Consider the following 24050-nt stretch of genomic DNA (forward strand, 5'->3'; position numbering starts at 1 on the left):
GTTTGTATCATCTGCAAACAAAACAAACTTAGCATCTGGCAATGTAACAGATGAGAGATCATTAATGTACACAAGAAAAATCACTGGACAATCTCAAACAAGGGGATGGGTATCATTTGCAGGGATTTGCATGATACATCATATTAATGGTACCCTCAATGCAGGCTAATATCTTCACATCATGGAGCATTTAATTATACTCCATGTGAATGTGTAAATAATATCCAGTAGCTGTGATCCAATTTTTTGAGAAATGCCTTGTTTGAAAATGCCCATGAGATGTAACTAGCCACTTGAGTGCCCATAAAAACACATTTTCCCTGTGACTCTGCATTTCATTTCATGAATTCTGAATATCATTCATTTCTGTTACCTGTTTACATCACTATACAATCACTTTGCAATACAGTTTGAATTTGTGTGCTTTAAACAAATATTAGCCCACAGTCCATATGAGTCTTCATAAAGACTGGTAACATTAACTACAAACGAAGGTGCATCACCAGAATGATACATAGTATTAATCTTATGGAATATGCTAAACTCAGATTCATAGAGAAACAACAACAATAACAACAACAACAACAAATACTAAGCATTACAGTTATGATGTTAGTGTTCTATGCTTCACACTATACCAAGAGAGATATATATGCATGAATAGTGTTGTCTGATATTGCATGTCTTCTATCTCTTACACAGATATAGAGTTTTCACTTATCTATTGCTATAAATGATATATCTGCCATAATTACCTATTATTATCAATGGGACAAATGGGAGAAACACTAAAACCTATAGCATGTAGCCTCCTTAGTAAATAATTTGTGTTGTAGAGAATGCTGTTTGGATTGTACTCATTGGCTGAAAGAGTGGGAACTGTGTCAAAATCTGTGTCAGTTTTTGTGGTGTTAGTCACACACACGTTATATTACAGCTACCAAAATAGTAAAATATTTTGTACTGAAAAACAATTTTGAATTCTTTCTTCACCTTCTCTCTCTTCCATCCTCACATTTTCTATCTATTCTCCCTCTAATCTCTCTTTTACAATACAATTTGTCATTTAATTGACTGATGGGAGTTAAAAAATAAAAAGAATTGAAATCATTAAGGCATTTGTTTGATTTATTAACATCTATATAAACAACCATATTTCCTTTAAAAAAACGCATGGTAATTGCTGCAGCAGAAAACTACTGTTACATTTGTAAGATTTATTTTAAATTTTATTATTTTAAATAACACAATCTGTTCATTAATTCACCTACCAATTCACCTAAGTACATTAAAGTTTGCAATGTGTCTTCACTTTGCTTCTTAAGGGCTCTCGCCTCTGCCAGGGTACGCTGTGTTAAGCGCCTCTGAAGTTTTTTTGTCACTCGGTCTGCTTTGTGAAGTGCCTGGACTGCTTTGCTTCCTGTAGTATTATTTGTTTCTGTAACAGTATAACCAACTCACTCTCTTGAGGTAAAAGCAATTGTTATAGCTTAAGACTAACAAAACACACAGTATAAAATTATTTAATCCATATTTTCAAATAATTACATTCTTCTTGAACTGGTTATCTGGCTTACAGAGTATGACTCAATGTGTGATATTTTCATAGGAAAGGGCATTATTGCTAATTATTTGCCTTCTAATAACAGCTTTCTATAATCACATGTTACATGGTTAGAATAAGAATATGTCAAAAATTAATTCCCAGAAAAATAAACATGCAAAACATGGAGTCCAGTTAAGCACAGGTACCATTCCTTCATCCAAATGATCACCAACTTCACTCAGTCATCTATCTGCGTAGACATCAAGTGAGTGTGATCATCTGGGAGATTCTAAGGCTGTTCAAGTTTAACCAGTAATCCAGCAATGACACAATGAGAGAAGGAGACTTAACTTCCTATCCTCATAATTGTGATGTTCTGAAATACAGAGTCATTACTTTTGTTTTAATATTTACAAGTAGAAATAATTTCTGAAACATTGGAGTAGCAAGTTTTTTTAATGCAATAAATAATGAAAATTTCTGTGCAAAATTAATGAAAGATATTGTATTTTAGAAAGCAAGATATTGAAGAATTAATAAGAAGTATCTATTGTTCATGTATCATGCAGGAACATGGGCTGGACCTGTGGTGTGATCACTATAAAGGAAATTTTCTGATAGGTAACACACAAAAACAGAATTTTATAGCAATTTTTGAATTAAAACTTATAGTGCAGCCTTTAAGATAGAGTAATAACTGTAAAAAATAGATTATACAGTTTGTCAATTAACTGACTGATGAGAGTTTAAAAAATGAGGAGTATTGAAATCATTAAGGTATTTGCATCACTTATCAACAGCTACATAAACAACTACATTTCATTTAAAAAAAAATAAATGTGATTTATATCCATGGAAAAACTGGTATTTCCATTCTAAAAATAACATATTCCAATTTCAATATACCAAAATGAGTATAGCAATTAAGCAAAGTCTATTCACATTTAATTCAAATACAATACTTTTGCAAATAACCAGCTTTGAAATGAATGTTTCAGATAACGTATTTGCTAATTTATTTGTGCCTAAATTTCACACTAATGAACCTGCTCATAACATCTTTTTAACTTAGTTGCCTTAAAATATCTCTTTCTGTACTGAGGGATGCAGAATTTCCCTAAAACACCCTCATGACAATCTCTTGCCATTTTTATGATGACTTGAGTAAGTAACCAATTTTTCAGATGCTATGGGTCTTAAGACATCTTTTAAGTGTCACGCACTATCTCCTTAACAATTAAAGGTATCTGGAAATGGTTTTCATCAGCTTCAGAAGCTCAGATTCTGCTTCTTGTGACAGGAATAAAAAAAGTTATGGGTTCAAAATAAATGGTTCAAAGGGCTCTGAGCATTATGGGACTTAACTTCTGAGGTCATCAGTCCCCTAGAACTTAGAACAACTTAAACCTAACCAACCTAAGGACATCACACACACCCATGCCCAAGGCAGGGTTCGAACTTGCGACTGTAGCGGTCGCGCGGTTCCAGACTGTAGCGCTTAGAACCGCTCGGCCACATCGGCCGGCAGTTATGGGTTCCATTTTGGATGAAATGAACTATGGAAGAAATCAGCTCACTGTGAATTTGAACTCCCTTCAGTCTGACAATATTCTGTTACCCATTCTTTTAAAAATGATTACAATTCTGCCCATTGTTATTTGACCAGATGTGAAGGAGGTGGTGTTCGACAGGTGAATGCTGCCTTCATTCATATTAGCTGTCCACTGCAACCAGCCTATACAGAATAATTACTCCCACATCTTTTATGATTATAAGAGGGCCTACAAAACAGCATAAAACAATGACCTTTTTTAAATTTTAGTGTTATGACCTTTGTGGTGTCAACCTCTAGGATGAACCCTAGATAGCCTGCAGGTAAATGTGGCCCTGGTATCATGATCTTTTACTGTTATTAATACTACTGTTCTGTATGATCACTGTTAAGTTCAAGCTATTTTTTGACATCGTCAGAGGGGAGATCAGTTAATTTAAAATGAGCAGGTAAAAATCCTACGTCAAAACCACAAAATTTCCTTGTCGATTACTGTTATCAGCTCATTGGCAAGCCATCTTCAGATCTAAAATACACAAAATTGCATGTAAAAAGTGAACAATAAAAATATGTTACATATTTGAATTTTCATTATGGAATACATACGAATCTAAAATGTTGCTCAGTGTGTGACAATCATTCCACATTGTCATATTCTTAGAGATAAGTCACCATAATTAAATGAAAAATCATATAGCCATAACAGGCAAAATATTAAAATGTAACACAATAAGAAAATGCATAAATATAAATATATGGTGAGTGATATGAAACACCTTTTTTTAAAAAAAAAAAAAAAAAAGAAATTGGTCTGACAATGCTAATCACTATGAAATTCCATGACGAAATGAGTCACAGATAGGAACAACAAAAAGACAGAAAGTGAGGGGTGTGTATGTGTATGTGTGTGTGTGTGTGTGTGTGTGTGTGTGTGTGTGTGTGTGTGTGTGTGTTTCTATTTCTGACCATGTTGACCAAAAGCTCACTTTCTGCGAGTCTTTTTGTTCTGCCTATCTGTGACTCATCATCTCCGCCATATGGTGAGCAGCAACTATCCTTTTCACAATAATGTTAATCACTAATCACAGTGCCACACAACTGTACACATGATTGACAGCAATGATAGCTGCATTGCACATGAGTGGATGTAAACAAGGTATCACTTCCAAAATTCATTACAGGATCAAGGATGTTTATGTGTGACAACTGTCGGCAAACTGGCCAAGGTGTAGCATTATGGCTACATGGAAAAACTGTATGCCACATTGTACTATCATCCAACTTATTTACTACATATGCGACTCTATAAAACAAGGATGTTCATGTAGTGAATTGTTTTATAATTTTACATTACATAAATGCACGAAAATATATTCAAATCGGTAAATTTGTAGTAAATGAGAATTGAATATTATCTGTTTAAAAAATAATAAAAAATAAAAAACAGGAAGTACTGAATGCCAGGGAATTATGTCCAAAGGTACAACTGGAGACAGTACATTGTTTTCAATACAGAAAAATATAACAATATTACTAGTCAAAATGCAAAAATACCAACCGGTCTATAGGTGACTAACCAACAGTAGTACAACTGAACCATTAAGTATTATAGAAGATAGAATATAATGTAGAAAGACAAGAATTCTATTAATGTGCTCTTATACTTAGTTATTTGTTACAGAATATAGCATGAACTGCTGACATGTAAGTATTGCATAATATTCTATAACAAATAACTAAATATAAGGTATAATGTAAATGGATAGTTAAAAAATCTACTCACCAAGCAGTGGCAGGGGTACACACACATAAAAGGATTTAACTTTTACAAGCTTTTGCAGACAGTGGCTCCTTCTTCTGACAGAAGAGTTGAAGGGAAAGAGGGACAGGTGAAGGAAAAGGACTGGAGAGGTTTAGGGAAAGGGGCAGAGTTCAGAAAAGTCACCCAGAACCCAAGGTCAGGAGAGACTTACCAGACTGGATGAGAAGGAAAGACTGAAGTTGGGGACTGCTCCAGATGATATCTGAAAACTTAAAGGTGAAAGACAGAGTATTGTGCAAGACAAAGATTACTACTGTGGTGTAGAGCGCCATAAATATCGATATTTGTTCTGTGTGCAAGTGTGCTATCTTTGAGGAGAGGGCTTTGGGGCAGGATGTTGGACGCTAACGGCAGTTAGCCTCCAGACTTGTATCTGTGTAGAAGCTAAGTGAGAATAAATCTGTATATGAGAGAATTCTAGTTGTTTACCTACAACCATACCATATTCCCTCACTGGTGACCCCGTTTTTGTGTAATATGCGTCTGAGTTACCGCCCGAAGTTTATTTACGCGCCTACCGCATCGGGTTTCTCCGCGATCGCGAGGGCCTTTGTTCAGCTCCAGACAATGGCCTTTCAGCATTCACCGCCACCCGGATTCCAGCAACATCTCTCCAGCACTCCTGCCATCATAGTGGACATGCCGCAAGAATCTTCGGAATCCTTCAGCCAGAACATGCAGTGGAATTCATCGAGTGCCACCAGTTTCTTCCAACCACCAAGGGTCGTGGACTCTGGCTTTGTTAGCCTGGACCTTCCCACGTGTTCTCCACAGATAGTTGGTCGGAACATTCCTACTCCTGTGTCGAACACACAATTCAATACAGTTCGTGGCGTCGAGCGAGGTTTTGCTACTTTGGAAAATCCAGTAGTAAATTCAAACTCGAATCAGCACCCGCCACGTGTGTATCCTTCCGCGCCGGCTAGTCAACAGGTGTTCAATGCTCACCAAACAGCAAATATCACACCGAGTGTGCATCCTAGTGGACGTGTGTGGGATCCTTGTGTTGCTTCTAATCAGGTAAACAATTCTGTGCTGGACAGTAATGACTCCGACATCTACAACCAGTCCCACCACTCACAGTCGAGTGAATACTGTGTGCATAACGAACATTCACCGGTGTACTTAAGCACTTGTGGTTTCTCTCCGAGCTACCACTTCAATGAGAATGCACATTTTGACTGCGATCCTCACACCGTTCGAGCGTCCGTCGCTTCTCAGCCGCCTCCCCGGCGTCAAGTGAATTTCGCGATTCCTGCATTACGGGACACCAATAATTCGGACTCGCAATCTTCTGCATGCTCTACTTCCGTCTGAAGTAATAGGCGCACCTCTGCAGTGACTGCAGTGCCGAATCTGCCGAAATTACCAGACTTCAAACCCGCTCACCCAGAGTTCTGGTTTAACCTGGTTGAGCAAACATTCAATGTCTGTGCTTTGGACGACGACGCACGCTTCGCCTGCCTCATGAACCATCTTCACGACCGCGTCGATTTAATTTACGATCTGGTCAAAGCACCACCCCTAGCAGGGAAGTATGTTGCGGTGAAACAGACGATACTGGAGCGTGTCTCTAAAACCAGGAGAGAAAATGTGCGACAGCTCATCTACGAAGAGCGTCTCGGTGACAGGTCTCCGTCTCAGCTGTGGCGGTGCATCCGTCTTCTCGTCGATGAGCAAGTTATGCCTGATGACACGCTCGCAGAAATCTGGACTGAAAAGCTGCCTTTGCCTGTCCAGACTGCAATCTCTGCGTATGAAGATTTGCCAGTAAATGAACGTTTACGCGCAGCCGACAGAGCATACTCCGCCAGGCAACGTGAGCCCCATGCACTGCATTCTGGACGTGACCGCACTAAGACGCTTTCTGACGCCACGCCCTTGTCTGGTGCTGCTAATAACAAGTTTGTTAAACTAGCCGCCCTGCCTGCACCTTCAACTCCCCGCAACGACAGTGCATCGGCCTCTGTGGAAGACTCTGGGGCACATACTCCGTCACCTAGCAACTACCCACAAGGGCACAGGCCCGCCCAACCTTACTGTTTCTTCCACGCGAGATTCGGGGAGCAAGCTCGCAAATGCCAGTCACCGTGTTCTTACCCAAACTCCAACCACAGGTAGGCTACGGTGCCACCTCCTGTGATGTAAACAACGGGCACCATCCCACGTTGCCCTCTGTTTCGGACAATAACAGTAAGTGTGGTCGAGTCTATGTTCGTGATTTACGATCAGGTGTATGTTTTCTGGTAGACACTGGCGCAGACGTCTATTTGCTGCCGGTTCACCTAGCAACCAATAAAGTGCAACCACACAAAACAGTACTTCGTGCAGTGAACTTGTCTACCCTACAGTGTTCGGGTTCCACTTTGTATACAGTGAAACTTTCGCCCGAGTGCAAGCTAGAGTGGACGTTTCTAGTGTCAACAATTGAAGAACCTATTCTCGGAATTGATTTCCTCAAGCACTATCAGTTGTCACTAGATTTTGTGCAAAATACTGTGTTTTACCCCTCCCTTAACAAACATATTCCTTTTGCTTCGCCGAGTGACAGTTCGGCTAACACCAAACATGTGTGCTGTGCTAAGAAGTGTGTAAACCTATCCTTGGAGCTGCAATCTTGGACAAACAAGTGGCTAGTGGAGTGCGCCAAGTCTTCTAAGTTGCGGATGGAACGTATGGAAATGCTGCTGCATCTCCGCGACGTACACCACGAGTTGGCCTCCACACAACAACGCCTCGTGGCACTACAAGCAGACGACTCGTCGGCTACAGACAAGGTCAGTCTGTGCCAATCTGGTGTTCCCGTGCCCGCGCACGTTAATGACAATGTTGTGAACTCTGTAAACTGTGTCAGCACCCTCTTTTGTAATGATAGGGTATGCCCGAGTGTTCATGTTCCTTGCGTTCCGAATGGAAAATTAACTTGCCAAGCTTGTGGCAATGAACTACGGCCATTTGCTGTCCGGCCACGCCCACTCGTGGCTACAGCGCTCATAGCGGCACGGCCCGCTACCAAGAACCAGTGTACCAACCTCGTCCATGTTAACACATGTGCAGCCTTTACGCAGCCTACGAGCGGGTGGCACACCTGTACTTCCGTGCCTTCAGCAGCACAGCTTGGTCCGTCCGCCACTGCCTGCTCCGCTTCACGGACATCTGGCTGTCGTGCCGCGCCACGTATTGCAGTAGTCACTAATGGCACAGTTCATCGGTTACGTCTAACCGATGGGCCGCCCATATCGCAACGCCCATGCCGCCTCAAGCCGGAATTTATGAAAATTGCAAAAGAATAATGGGACGATCTGTTACAAAAGGGAATAATTGAACCTTCTTCTGGTTGCTGGGCTAGTCCTATCCTGTTTGACCAAAAGAGAGACGGTACTTGGCGTATGGTCGGAGACTATGGGCGTTTAAATGCCCGCACATCATTGATAAATATCCAGTTCCACACGTCGCAGACTTCAATCATGCGCTCGCAGTTGCAAAGTACTTCTCTGTTTTGGACTGTAAGCACGCATTTCATCAGATTTCTATGGCCCCGGAGGACATTGAAAAGACTGCCACAACCACTCCCTTCGGGCTGTTCCAATACAAATTTATGCCGTTTGGGTTGAAAAATGCCCCCCCAAATGTGGCAGCGTTTCATCAATCAAACTTTATCCCATCTAGACTTTTGTTTCATATACATGGACGACATATTGGTTTTTGCTTCTACATTAGAACAGAGTGAAGAGCGTGTTCAAGTCATGACAGATATTTTAGCAGCCGCTGGTATTGAACTGAACAATAAAAAGACTCAATTGCATCAGTCATCCATCACATTCCTAAGTCATGTTGTGTCATCGGACGGTCCGACACCACCACAGGACAAGATCAAGCCTGTTCTCGAGATGCTACGCCCTCGGACCTACAGGGAATTATGCAGGTTCATCGGAACAGTTAATTATTACTGGAAACATTTGCCAGCCGCTTCTGCGGTGCAGGCTCCTCTCACAGATGCTCTCGCTGGCCCACAAACTTCTGGCATCCGCCAGGTACCATGGACACCAGACATGGACAAGGCATTTAATGAACTCAAACAGCTGTTGGCCTCTGCTGTCACTATTGCTCACCCATGGGCAGACGCCACAATGTTTATCACTACTGACGCTAGTGACTATGCTATCGGCGCAGTACTGAGTCAGACATACAACAATGTTACGACCCCCTGCAGTTTTTCTCAAAAAAGCTAAACAACGCGCAGAAGAAATACTCAGCATTCGACAGAGAATTACTTACAGTTTACGAAGCCATAAGACACTTCAGAGCTGATGTTGAGGGATGAGATTTCTATGTGCTCACTGATCACAAGCCGTTGGTTCCTGCCATAAAAAATCCTGCGGCTGATCCTCCCCCACGACGCTTTCGTCACATCGATTACATCTTGCAATTTACAAATGACATTCGCTACATCCGAGGAGCGGACAATGTGGTCGCTGATTTTCTCTCATGTGTTGGTGCTGTCACAACCTTAATTGACTTAACGGACCTACCTCGGTTGCAATCGGCAGACCTCGATACCATGCAGTTAATTTCAGACCACAGCTCCTCTCTCCAACCGGTACGCTCTACTTTCCCTGGCATATCTGACTTAGTGTGGTGTGATGATTCGACTGGTACGTTGTGGCCATTCATTCCTAAGCCCCTTCAACGCCAGGTCTTTGACAAACTACACACATTAGCACATCCCGGTGTCAAAGCTTCCACCCGTCTGGTAACTGAACGGTTTGTCTGGAGAGACATGCGCCGTGACTGTCAGTCTTGGGCAAGGGCATGCATGGTGTGTCAACAGAACAAAGTTTCCAGGCACACTTCTCCATCCCTTGGCTGTTTCGCCCAACCGCCAGGCCAGTTTCGCCATGTTCATGTCGACCTCGTAGGCCCTTTGCCCCCCTCCGAGGGTTTCTGTTACTTGTTTACAGCTATTGACAGGATGACTCGGTGGGCTGAGGCTGTGCCTATTCCGAACATTACCTCCGAGACAGTAAGTCGAGCATTCTTAGATTCGTGGATCTCTAGATTTGGCTCACCTGTTTACCTCACCACTGACCAGGGGCGACAATTCGAGTCTTCAGTTTTCTCTGACTTATGTAAAATGTGTGGTATTGTCAAAATTCATACTTCTGCATACCGCCCCCAAAGTAATGGGCTTGTCGAGCAATGGCATTGCACCTTAAAGTCTGCCCTGCGTTGCCATGACTCACTAGGGACAGAGGCACTGCCCTTCGTGCTCCTTGGCCTTCGTGCGACTTTCAAGGAAGACCTCAAGGGTTCCGTAGCCGAGTATGTGTATGGCCAACCTCTGGTTTTGCCTGGAGAATTAGTCACTCCGACCCCACTTCCACGGCCCTCTGAACTCCCTTCACTTCTCGAGCGGGTGCGCTTGCACTGCAGCAAAATTCAGCCGCCACCTCCGGCTACTCATACAGCTCCGCGCGTGTACGTACCACGCACGCTAGACTCTTGTGAGTACGTGTTTCTCAGAGATGACTCAGTCAAAGCCTCGCTTCAGTCGCCCTACACAGGTCCTTACAAGGTCGTCAAACGCTCTGAGAATAACATGGATCTCCTCATAAAAGACTCTGTAACCACGGTCTCACTCAACCTAGTGAAACCAGCTTTCATTGAGCCTCAGGTGAACCTCCCTGATTCTGCCCCTATTTCTCCCACTCCTGCTTCGAGCGGCCATCCATCTTCCCACACCATGCATTTGGGTATTGATTCTCCACAGCGTGCTTCTCTGCCGAGCACTGCTCCTTCTCCGTGTTCATCTAATTCGAGTGGCCACTCTTTTCGGGGCTTCACTCCTCACAGCCCTTGCAGTTGAACTGCCAACCACTCGGATTCTACCATTGTGTTACCATCTTCGTGTGACAGCTCTTTGCCACGCCGCTCAATCCACGCTGGCTCCTTGTTGCCTTTGGTCATGCTCCCTCGTCTGTCAGCTGATCGCCCGGGGTTGTCTCCTGCGCAGTCCAGTGCACCTGCCACCCCCCTCTTAGCAGATGCTTCCCCATGCCATGGCTTTCCCACACCTCCCTGCCTCCCTACCATTGCTCGTACAGGTGCCATCCAAGAATTCACAACATATGTGCACCCTGATGACATACATAAATTACCTGTTGTCGTAGATGGCGATACGGTGTGTGTGGTACTCGCGTGTGACAATACTGAGGGAGGAACTGCAGAATCTCGTGTGGTGCCGCTTTAAATTGAGCAGAAGTGCTGCGTGTGGCAATTTGCGTGCCTTTGTCAGGCCTTCTGGCAAGGTGATTCTCCGTCTGCCGGCTGACAAAGTGCTACACCTCCACTCCAGGACGGGACGTCATCTTCAGCCGCCAGCGTCGCTTGCTGACTTCACCGTCGACGTACCGGGCTTCACCCCCCGGTCTCCTACCAGTCGACCGCTTCCGCCTGACGCAGAAGAACTGTGTGTTACCTTCCTAACTTCTCACCCCCCCCCCCCCCCCCCCATTCACAGGGACGTACTCCATACTGGGCGGGGAGGGGGGGGGGGAGCTATGTGGCATAGAGCGCCATAAATATCGATATTTGTTCTGTGCGCAAGTGTGCTATCTTTGAGGAGAGGGCTTTGGGGCAGGTTGTTGGACGCTAACAGCAGTTAGCCTCCAGACTTATATCTGTGTAGAAGCTAAGTGAGAATAAATCTGTATATGAGAGAATTCTAGTTGTTTACCTACAACTATACCATATTCCCTCACTACTAAAGCACTGTACATGAGTTAATAAGAGGGAAAAGCTAAGTGCATTGTATGTAACAGAGGTGGGAAAGGAATGGCAAAAAATAGACAAGCCAGGAAATGAAAGATGTAGAAAACTAAAATGGAGTGCAGAAAGGAGTAGTTACTGTAAAGAATGCTGAAACAAAAGGAATTAAAGTAAATTAAGGCAAAGTGGGCAGTGAAAACCAAGGACATGTTGTAGAGATAGTTCTCATTTGCAGAGTTCTGAGAAATTGGTGCCACATCCGATCCTGGTAATGTTGATCCCTCCAAAAACCAACTTTGAAGAAGCACACCAGTGTTATCTCCCCGTATTACACAGGTCTTAAATGTATCAGTCAGCTACTTTGAAAAGGGCATGACTTCCTAAAATCATGACCTGAAATGAGATCCATTCTATCTGAGATTTTGCCTACCACACCTAGAATAGCTTTTCATTGGCATCTCAATCTCCACAATATCCTTGACAGACCCTATGCTCCTACTGCATCCATCTCCCTATCCTATGGCTTCTACCCATGTGACCATCCCTGCTGTAAGACTTGCCCTATACACCCTCCTATCACCACCTATTCCAGCCCCGTAACTAGCAAAACATATATTATCTAAGGGATCGTCACCTGTGGGACGACACGTCATATACTAGCTGTTACGTAAACATGGCTCGGCCGTTTACAGCGGCATGACTACCAAGCAGTAATCAGTCAGGATGAATGGGCATAGGCAGAGGGTGCATACAGGCAACACACAATATTCTGTTGCAGAGCATGCTGTACAACACGACAGTCATGACCTTGGTACCTGTTCCACCACACATGCATGTGGATTCTTCCCCCAGACACCAGTTTCTTAGAACTCTGCAGGTGGGGACTAGCACTACAACATGTCGTTGATTCTAGCCACCCACCTGCCCTTAATTTACTTTATTGTGACTTGCCTATTTTTTCCACCCCCCTCCCATCTCTGTTACATACAAAGCACTTAGCTTCTCACTCTTATTAACTCATGCACAATGTTTTAGCAGTAATCTCTGTCTTGCATATTACCCTGTCTTCCACCTTTAAGCTTTCAGGTTTTCAAATCTCGTCCAGAGCAGTCCCCAACAATCAGTTTTACCTTCTCATTCTGTCCGGTAAGTCTCCCCTGACTCAGGATACTGGGTGACTTCTCTGTACAGTACCCCTTCCCCTGAACTTCTCCAGTCCTTTTCCTTTACCCCTCTTCCTTCCCCTTCTACTCTCCTGCCAGAAGAAGGAGCCACTGGCTCGAAAAGCCAGGTTTTCAAATCTCGTCCAGAGCAGTCCCCAACAATCAGTTTTATCTTCTCATTCTGCCCGGTAAGTCTCCCCTGACTCAGGCTACTGGGTGACTTCCCTGTACAGTACCCCTTCCCCTAAACTTCTCCAGTCCTTTTCCTTTACCCATCTTCCTTCCCCTTCAACTCTCCTGCCAGAAGAAGGAGCCACCGGCTCCAAAATGTTGTAACAGTTGAATCCTTTTGTGTGTGTGTGTGTGTGTGTGTGTGTGTGTGTGTGTGTGTGTGTTTCCCTGCCACTGCATGGTGAGTAGATCTTTTATCTATCCATTTACATTGTATTATATTATATTATCAATAACTGATTATTTGCACTGTTATTAGTATAAGGTATGATCTGCTGACATGTATACTACTGGATTATGGGGTAAGCATACAAACAGTGAGAGACTTAAAGAAAAATAAATAAAAGCTGTCAGATTTTTCATCAAAAGCTGATAGCGAAATTATACTCTCACAGCATAAGTACCGTACCTTCAGTTTCAATGTACATGAAACTAAAACAAACACTGCAATATCAAGTATGAAGTTATTACAGAAAGTAGGAGAGTTCCACAAAACCAAATATTGAAGGAAACTTTTACACTAATCGGGATGACTGACTTGATTTAAACATATCAATGTGATTTTTGAAACTACTGTTCAGGTTGAGCTACTTATTGCTAACAAATCTGCAGTGTATGCTTCTTGAAATTAATTTTTCATTTACACTAAATAGAACAATTATGTCCCATGTCCCAGAACCAATCTACAATATAAAGTTTCAGTACTTCTGATAGACACTTTCCTAGCTTTTGCATCTAATGGTATCATCCTCAAGGAGGAGAGAAGAATAGGTTGAAGAAGGTTAAAAAGGAAGAGCGAGGATCCAACTCACACATGCACATTCATGGGCATGTACACACACACACACACACACACACACACACATATATATATATATATATATATATATATATATATATATCTGAAAACAAAGACGATGTGACTTACCAAATGAAAGTGCTGGCAGGTCGACAGAGACACTAACAAATACAAACATACACACAAAATTCAAGCTTTCGCAACAAACTGTTGCCTCATCAGGAAAGAGGAAAGGAGAGGGGAAGACGAAAGGAAGTAGGTTTTAAGGGAGAGGGTAAGGAGTCATTCCAATCCCGGGAGCGGAAAGACTTACCTTAGGGGGAAAAAAGGACGGGTGTACACTCGCACAGACACACGTATCCATCCACACATATACAGACACAAGCAGACATATTTAAAGACAAACTCTTTGTCTTTAAATATGTCTGCTTGTGTCTGTATATGTGTGGATGGATACGTGTGGGGGGGGGAGGAGGGGGCGGCAAATGCGAGCAAATATGCGGCTTCAACAGGACAGTGTAACTGTGTTTCTTAGCTGTGAAGGAAGATATTGCCCAAAGCTTAAGTACAAGTTCAGTTTTCTTCAAAAACCTGTCCACTGCCCAACATCTCAAATATAAGGTAAGTGGTTACCATTGTCAGTAGTATATATTGTGCACCTCCATATCAGATTATGTCAATTATAAAATCTTTATAGCATTAAAATTTATATGGATCTCTGTGGTACACAGATCATCATGCACACATATTATGTTCACACTTCCAGGCCTCATGAGCGCTGTATAAGACCAAGAAGTGTGGCTATTTAGCATTTGATTACCAGCATATTGCAGAGATCCTCATCAATTTTAACATAATAAAGATTTCATAACTGGCATATAAGTCATTTGTAATGTATGCACAATGTGTGTCACAGACAATAATCTGCTTTTGTGAATATTGGTCTAACAATTAAATATTTTACATACAGCTAATGGTGTACAGCGATATGTATTTTAAAAATACTAACAAGCTGATGAGCACCAAGTATATGTAAAATATTTCGTATTTTTGTAACACATAATATTTTATAACAGTTGTAAGAATTCAAAGAGTAATAAGAATGAAAATTCAGTTTTATTTTACCAATTGATTCCTCTTGTGTGCCTTCGGTGGGTGGAAGATATTGGTCGATATATTTATCTGCCAAATCAAGTGCACTGTCCAGTCTATAGGCTGCAAAGTTTGTATATTTGCTCTCAAGGACTGTATGTGCTTGTTCTCTGCCAAATTGTTTAACTGAGTCTGCTCTCTTGAGAACAGGTTGCACAATTGTTGAGCTCACATAATCCTTGGTGCTGACAAAAATCTGTTAAAAACAAATGGCACATGCAAGTTTGTATTACAAGAGTTATGAGCAAAGTGTATAACAATAAAATTTATTCATTCAACAACAAATTTATAATGTGTGATTAAGGTTACCTAATCTCTGTTTTTTGTTGTGTGTTAAAATTGTCAGTTCCTAACACAATCATCAAAAATGGAACACTGACTTATAAGAACAAAGATAGGGAGGGAATACTTCACAGTGCTGATCAAGAGAAGAACCCTTGCTTTCATTTGCTGTGTATGAAGCTGTTATCAAACTGTACTATTGCAACAACAATCATCAGCTACATTTTCTTTAATTCTTAACATCTGTTATTACACTGTACCAGTACTATTCCAACAACTAAGCATTAACTAAGTCATTTTTAATACTTTACATTAATAAAAATACCATACTTTATAATGTAAAAATCAAATTGAAATCAATGCGACAATTAATGCATTATTAGATTTAGCTTTCAGCATCAATATTTCACAGACACTATCAATGCATAATGTATTTATAAAATTAGTGTTCCAGTTGTGTACGGTGTTCAGGAAGAATGACTGCTCAAATGCCTATATGTGTGTGTGTATGCAATTAGTCTAATGTTATCTTTGTGACCCTATGGTAGCAATTCTTGGGGTGTGGGTCAGCGGAGGAGGGGTTGGGGGAGGTGCATGTGGGGCAGGTGGGGTGGGAAGGGGGTGTTAGGAGGGAATGTACTATGTTCCTCACTTAATACTGATTCTTTAAACTTTGTAAGCAGGCTTTAGCAGGATAACTGATGTCTAGTATGTCACCAATAAGATAGAACAATTTGACGAGTTTTTAGGAGAAAGTAAATTATACAAGCAGTGTTCAAGAAGTAATGCAACACTTTTTTTTCTCAGCCAATTTAAGTTGAATAATTGCAGAATTTGTTGTGGATCATCATGGAATATTCCTGCTTCAGACCTAGTTTCATGAGGTTCCGACTGGTGATGGTGCTATATGTAGCATTCAAAATGGTGTCTGTAACGGAGCTGCATTCAAAGCAAAGAGCTTTCATTGAGTTTCTTTTGGGAGCAACACAGAGCATTGCAGATATTCATACGTGCTTGCAGAATGCCTACACAGGCCTAGCAGTGAACAAGAGCATGGTGAGTCATTCATTGAGGCGTCTGTCATCATTGCAACAAGATGGTGCAAACCTATCCGATCTCCCACATGTCAGGCAACCATACACAGTTGTAACTCCTGCAGTGTAGGAATGTACAGACACGCTCATTAGAGGTGATCCACAGGTCACAATCAAATACCTCACTGCACAATTGGCTATTGGTAGTGCTGACAATCATCCACCAGTTGGGGTACTCAAAGGTGTGGGCACACTGGATTCCTCGCTGCCTAACAGAAGACCATAAAGAGCACTGAAGGACCATCTATGTCATATTATTTGTGCAATATGAGGATGATCATGAAAAGTTATTTGTTGGACATCATCACAGGCAATGAACATGGGTTCATCCCTTCAAACCGGAAACAAAATGACAATCCACAGAGTGGCACCACACCACCTCTCCTCTGAAGAAAAAGTGCAAAGCCACACCAAAAGTTCAAAAATGTGTGTGAAATCTTATGGAACTTAACTGCTAAGGTCATCAGTCCCTAAGCTTACACACTACTTAACCTAAATTATCCTAAGGACAAACACACACACACACACACACACACACACACACACACACACACACACACACACACACACCCATGCCCGAGGGAGGACTCTAACGTCTGCCAGGATCAGCCGCACAGTCCATGACAGCAGTGCCATAGACCGCTCGGCTAATCCCCCGCAAAGTTGCACCCTCAGCTGGTACAGTCATGGTGATGGTGTTCTGGAATTCTGAAGGGGATATTCTCTTTGATGTCACCCTCATAAGCACAACAATCAGCTCTGAGGTGTAACAATCAACTCCAAAATGTATTGTGCTACACTCAGGAAACTGAAGAAATGACTTCAGCATGTTCACCACCACAAAAATGCAAACGCTCTTCTCCCACTCCATTACAATGCAAATCCACACATAACTCCAGGCACCGGAGAGGAACTCACAAAACTACATTAGGCTATTCTTCCTCATCCATCCTACAACCCCGATCTCACACATTCTGACTTCCATCTGTTTGTTCTAATTGAAGCATACACTCTGCAGGAAGCAGTACATGTATGATGGTGAGGTTACTGATGCAGTAAGATGTCGGCTCAAACGTCAACCAGTAGAGTGGTACCATGCAGGCACACAGACCGTCCCAGTAAGGTGGCATAAAGCCAGTGCATTGAACAGAGATTATGGTGAAAAATAAGGTTTTGTGGCCAAAAGAGTGGGAAATAATATGGTATATTGAATTCTAAATAAAACCAACCTGCTTTCAGAAAAAAAGTGGTGCCTCATATACAATGGATACACTTGGGTGCAAGACTGAAGAGACTCATAGTTTTAATAAGATAATTACAAGCTTATGAGCATAGGAGTATATTGTAAAAAGATACACAAGGATGGTGGTGATGTAGGCATTTATGACATAAATAACATTCAGTGTGAATCCAGGGCATAACTTGCAGACAACATTGAAGTTTGTGCTCCTGGGCAACAGAATGGAAGAGCATGATGGTTAGAAGTACACACAAACAGAAGCGAAACCAAATCTCATATCTTTCCCAGCTACAGCATCGTACAGCAACTTTGCAATGACACTTTTAAGAGCCAGACATTCACAAAAGCTATAGGACCTTCTCTGAAAGCTATACAGCGAAATATTTTACCAGCAACTTGATTGCACCATAACATCTTGTAGAAACATTCAAGGAAAATCTATGCTCACTAATGTGAACAGCACCTCAGCACCGAATGAAAATCTTAGATATTGAGACCTGAAAAGGTCAAGTGGTTAGTGCATCTGCCTAGTGGGAAGGAGAACCAGGTTTGAATCCTGGCCTTGGTAGAATTTTTCATTTGTAATTTCAGTCTGCGTATATACAACATAGTTGCTTGAGATTTGAAAAGGCTTCCACAACCACGTAGTTTAATCTGATTAAAGCATAAATGCCTAGGTTTCAGGCAGGGTCCCCCATTCCATTCAATGCTGAGGTGCTATTCTAATACAGCTGGAGAGCCTCTGTAATGTTGTTTGAGTTTAGGGAAAATACCAGGTGGGCTGAGGCTTGAATGGGAATTTGGATTGAGGAGGAAGGTGTGCTTTGGCACTGTGCAGTTGTGCAAAGCTCCTGAATGAGGATGGTGCAGTGGTTAGCACATCTGCCTAGTCAGCAGGAGACTTGGGTTCATATCTTGGCTTTGGGACAAATATTCATTCATTGCTTCAGTCTGCACATATACATCAGATATGTTTGAGAGTTGAAAAGGTATCTGGAACTGTGTAGAGTCATTTGATAAAAAGAAAGAGGTTGTAATGATACGAGATGTGAGCATACACTCTTTAAGCTATCATGTAAATTAGCTTAGGTATTCTGAACATGTTACAGCGCTATAACCATATCCACATAAATTTGGGACCAACAAGAATCATACCTGACTGACAGTCTTGCATTGACCATGTCACAAATTTAAGCACGGAAGAAATAATGGGAACCACTGGAAACTACCATTTGGATCCTACAGCTCTTTCCATAGAGATTAATGTAGACCATAAAATAGATCCACATAGTGACCTTCTCACTTACAGAAGGAAAACTGCATTATAATCATAAGGAGGACCTTACACACAGAGAAAGGCAGCATCTACCCAAATATGATGACCCAAATGAAAAGTGGGCCCATTTTTATGAAGTAGTAAACCATGTGATCTATGGTCTAAATGTAGTTTCCTTGGCTACTAATTAAAACATCATGGGTCCCAGTTTCAACACAACCACAGACTAAATTCTGAATAAAATTCACCAACACTGATGGCAGAAGACTTCAGGTATAATGAGTCACCAAAGTTCTGTCAATGGCCTTGTCAGAGAGGGTAGAGGAGTGGTCAAGAGTTTCACGGCAATCTTCTGCTCTTGGAGTGGGAAACTGTGCTTAAAAGGTGGAAGAATCAACAATGATCAACAACATGAGAACACAGAAGGGCACACAATATGTAGCCACAGGGGCTATGGACTGTAACAGAAAATGTATTATGTTGAGTTCTTCATTGGCAAAAGATTATGGATTAGTCACCCATCTGGCTCTCAAGGAGGGGACTTGCAAGTGGCAGGTAACCATGAGAATGAGGCTGAATAACTAATGAAAGAATAACATACTATGAGTCAGTGTGTGGAATATCAGAAGCATGAATGTAATAGAAAAGGTAGAAAATCACAAAATGGAAAATAATATCAGCAGCAGCAGAAAATGGCATAATGGGAATAAGGTTCAGTATGGTAGGAAAGTATGGTAGAAAGTTAGTTTCTGTGAACAGTTCAGTGAGATGTTCTCATCAGAATTGACAGCAAACCAGTGCCACCAACAAAAGTTCAACTATACATGCCAATGTCATAAGCAGAAGATGAATAGATAGAGAAGGTATATGAGTATACTAAAAATGGTCTCTACAATCAAATAGAAATATTCAACATTATTGTCAACCAGACCAGGGCATTCAGAATCACTTGGTGTAGAGTTCTCGGTTCACTATCAAGTGCTCAGACTGGGCACTCCTTAGGAATGTGATTCACTGTCAGCAGATGGACAGGAACCCTACTTCTTCAAAGTGTAACCACATCTCCCTTGAGTCATCCTAATACAGTTCAGCTTCAACAGGGTTTGGTGTGGGGATTGGAATCCCTCAACCTTCTTTACTTGATCTTAAACCAGATGAGCTTTCTTGGGTAGATTTTTGTTCCAGTATAGATGTCACTAGGAAGTCATGTTGAAATAACTGATAATTTCTGAATCAAAGAAGAAGCCTCCCGAAAGACTGTGGTGGCTACAATCTTGTAATGTCTGAGCAATGGTTTAATACTGCACAATTCTTCCATGAAAGTGTTTCTACACAGCAACAAGTAAGCAAGAGACTAGAGAACTTATCTATGAACAGTCCATCTCAGGACTAACCAAGCATGGAACATTTACCAATATCCATTGGTAACTATTTAAGGATAATCTAATAATCATTGGGGACTGGATTGTGGCAGCAGGGGAAGGAACAAAGAAAGTGCTACAGGAGAATATGGGCTTGGTAGTAAGAATGAGAGAGGAGAAAAGACTAATGGATTTTGCAATAAATTTCAGCTAGCAGTAGTGAATACACTGCTCAAAAATTGCAAGGAGAGAAGGTATACTTGGAAAAGGCCTGGATATGTGTTAAGATTCCAGGTGGATTGTACCACTGTCAGACAGATACACCAAAATCAGGTATTGGATTGTAAGGTATATCCAGGATCGGATATGGACTTGGATCAAATTTTAATAATGATGAAGAGTAGGGTGGAGCATAAGAAGAAGAATCTAAGTGCAAAGATGTGGTACACTGAAATAATGATGAATGATGAGATGTGTTTAATGCTGCAAAGTAATGTGATAATAAATACCACAGCAGGCAGCTCAGATGAAGATCACTGCATAGGGTGATCACAGCATTTACACTGATAAAAATAGACACAAGGAATATAAATTAAAATAATATTGGGTAACAGAAGAAATATTTCAATTGATTGAGAAAAGAAGGAAAAACAAAACAAAAATTCAGTGAATTTCAGAAATGTAAGTCACTTAGGAATGAAATAAGTGGAAAGTGCAGGGAAGCAAATATGTGATGGTACCAGGAAAAATGCAAGGAAACTGAAAAATAAATGGTCATCAAAATAATTGAATCAGCACGTAGAAGAGTCAGAACAACCTTAAGTGAAATTAAAAGCAAGAATGTAAACATTAAGAGGGCAATGGTAATTCCACTGTTAAGTCCGTAGGAGTGTGCAGATAGATTGAACACTGCATTCCAATGTACAGGTATGTCCTGAGAGGTGCAAGAAACATGTCCTTCTCAAGGATTATTGGTATCTCATCAGGACATGGGAATGAATATGACAGCACAAAATGTAAATAAAACTGTAATCAGTTCTCACCCTAGTCACCTGCACATTGTAAGTCCAAATATTCAATGCCTTAGAAATAAATCACTAGAATGTGAGATAGCAATGAATGGTGCAAACATTGACTGCATGTTCATCATGGAGCATTGATGCAGATGTTTTTAACTACATATCATTAATATTCATCCACATAAGTTGGCAAGTCAGTATTGTAGAAAAAATGCCAAAAACAGAGGTGTATGTATCTTTACTAAATCAAGTATCAGGTACAAAAGAAGGTGTGAAGCTGAATCAACAAGTGTGGAAAATCATTTTGAAGCAGCAGCTATACAGTTGTATTAAATACAGTGAGAAGTCATAGTCATAGCAATATACAGACCACCTACAGGGGATACAGACATATTCATTGATCAATTAGAAACACCACTTAATATTCTTTATACTGAAAGAGCCACTGTAGTTGTCTGTGGGGATTTCAGCATAAATCTTATGAATGAAAGTAGGCTAAAAAATCAATTCCTAAATCTATTATGTAGTTTCAATCTGTTTCCACACATACATGAACCCACAAGAATAACATATAATACAAACAGTCTTATAGATAATATATTTTCATTTGTATAATCCACAGAAGTAGAAGTAACAAATACTGATTTGGGATTATCTGACCATAATGCTCTTGTCCTCAAAATTCCTTCAATGACACTGCAAGAAAAAAGTGTAATTCACATATAAAAGAACATTTTACACTGAAAACTGTGTAGAATTCACAAATATCCTAACTAGTGAGTCCTTGGAAGAAGTGCTGTCTCTAACAAATACGAATGATGCATGTAACACTTTTTCTTCAATTTTAATGGGATATTTCGAAATGTGCTTTCCAAAGAAGCTGTCAAGATTCACATCAGTTCACAATACAAAGCCAAGTTCTTGGATTACAGCAGGCATCAGAACTTTTTGTGGAACTCTAAAGAGACTAAATTCAGAATTAAGACATCTGCAGATCCACAGTTCATAGAATATGTTAAGAATTACAAGAGGGTATATCGAAAAGTAATTGCCAAGACAAAATTTATGAGTAATGACATCTTAATAAGATAGTCTGGTAACAAATCAAAAGCCATAATTGGTTATTGTGAAGACTAAAACAGGAAAGACATGTGAAGACCAGGATACCATTCTCAAAAACACACAAAATGTCTATATTAAAAAACAAGATTTGCCAAGTTGCATCAACAATTACTTCATAAATGCAACAACTTATTAAGCTTGAAATTTACAAATCAAGAAAAACCTGAATTGCCAAAGCTCCTTGTAGCACGAGGAGAGATCCAACAGATGAACATGAAGTGTTCAAAGTAATTATGAGCTTGAAACCTAAAATGTCAGCAGAAGTAGATGAGGTGCCTGTTTATATCATAACAATGACAGCTGCACAAATTGCATGGTCCTTGGGATACATAGCCAACTTATCATTTAGTGAAGGGGTGTTTTCAGAAAGGATGAAAGTGTCAAAAGTGAAGCCATTATTCAAAAATGGCAGCAAACATAAGGTAGAAAACTATCAGCCAATATCCTTTCTTCCAACATTTTCCAAAATAGTAGAAAAATTAATGAAGCACAGAATCAACAAATACCTAAATGACCATAAGTTATTGAATAGAAATTAGCATGGTTTCCAAGCAGGTAAAAATACAGAAACAGCACTAATGTGCTACACTGAACAAATAATGGAAAATCTTGAAAAAGACAACAGTGTAGTAGGAATAAATTTAGATCTCTCCAAAGAATTTGACACTTTCAATCATGGCATTCTTTTAGAAAAACTGGAAGCATTAGGTATTCATGGGACAGGGAAAAAGTGGTTTGAATCATACCTACAAAACAGAACACAGATTGTAGGACTGATGTCAGATTACTCCAACCACAAAGTAAATTTAGTATCAGATGCAAAAAAAAGTGGAAATAGGAGTGCTGCAAGGCAGTATTCTAGGTCCCTTCTTGTTCCTTGTCCACATAAATGACTTTCACACCTCAGATGGAGCAGAAAAGGCCATACTATTCGCAGATTACACTAGTGTCATAATAGGTGCACCAAAGCAAATGCTGCAAATAACTACTGATCAAGTAATAAAGAATGTCCACACTTGGTTCAATGCAAATCAGTTGACTTTAAATGCAAATAAAAAAAAATTATATGCAGTTTGGGAAATAATATTTTGGGGTTCCACCACCTGCTGTCTAAAACAAACATTTCCGTTACAGAAGAGAGCTATCCAAATAATAACACACAGTCATTCACAAACACAATGCAAACCCTTATTCAACAAGCTTAAAGTTCTAACAATACCTGTCTTACACATATATACAAATGTGTTTTATATGTTAGGGCCCACCTTGCAGATTTTCAGACAAATGGCACCTTGCATAACTACTATCTTGAAATAGCACAGCATTCCATACTCAGTGAACACACACACACACACACACACACACACACACACACAGACACAGACACACACACACACACAAAGGCATGTGAGCCATATTAGTACAAAACTCTATAACATATTGCCTGCTAACATCAAAAAGTTAGAAGATGAAAATAGATTTAAAGTAGAATTTAAAGAATTTCTGTTTGAATAATGTTTTTAGTAAATGACTATTTAGGCCAATAAATAATTCTGATAATGTTTATATTGAGGCAAAACTGAAAACACTATCTTTCATTCCCTAAAGTTTCTGTTAATTATG

At 40.7% G+C, this 24050-nt stretch overlaps 1 protein-coding gene across 3 annotated transcripts in view; it reads right to left on the reverse strand.

Annotated features, from left to right (window-relative positions):
- Positions 1-24050, reverse strand: part of LOC124615279 (lipid storage droplets surface-binding protein 1) — a 205490-nt gene that overhangs the window by 75469 nt on the left and 105971 nt on the right. For 2 of the 3 annotated variants that reach the window (XM_047143058.1, XM_047143038.1), the window contains exons 4-5: positions 15007-15229; positions 1272-1438 (exon numbers count right to left, since the gene is read on the reverse strand). In XM_047143058.1, coding sequence (XP_046999014.1) covers positions 1272-1438; positions 15007-15229 — 390 coding nt within the window. The remainder of the gene's footprint in view (positions 1-1271; positions 1439-15006; positions 15230-24050) is intronic. The other variant, XM_047143048.1, reaches the window with a different exon arrangement.

Source organism: Schistocerca americana, chromosome 1, assembly GCF_021461395.2.
Source record: "Schistocerca americana isolate TAMUIC-IGC-003095 chromosome 1, iqSchAmer2.1, whole genome shotgun sequence".
NCBI lineage: Eukaryota > Metazoa > Arthropoda > Insecta > Orthoptera > Acrididae > Schistocerca > Schistocerca americana.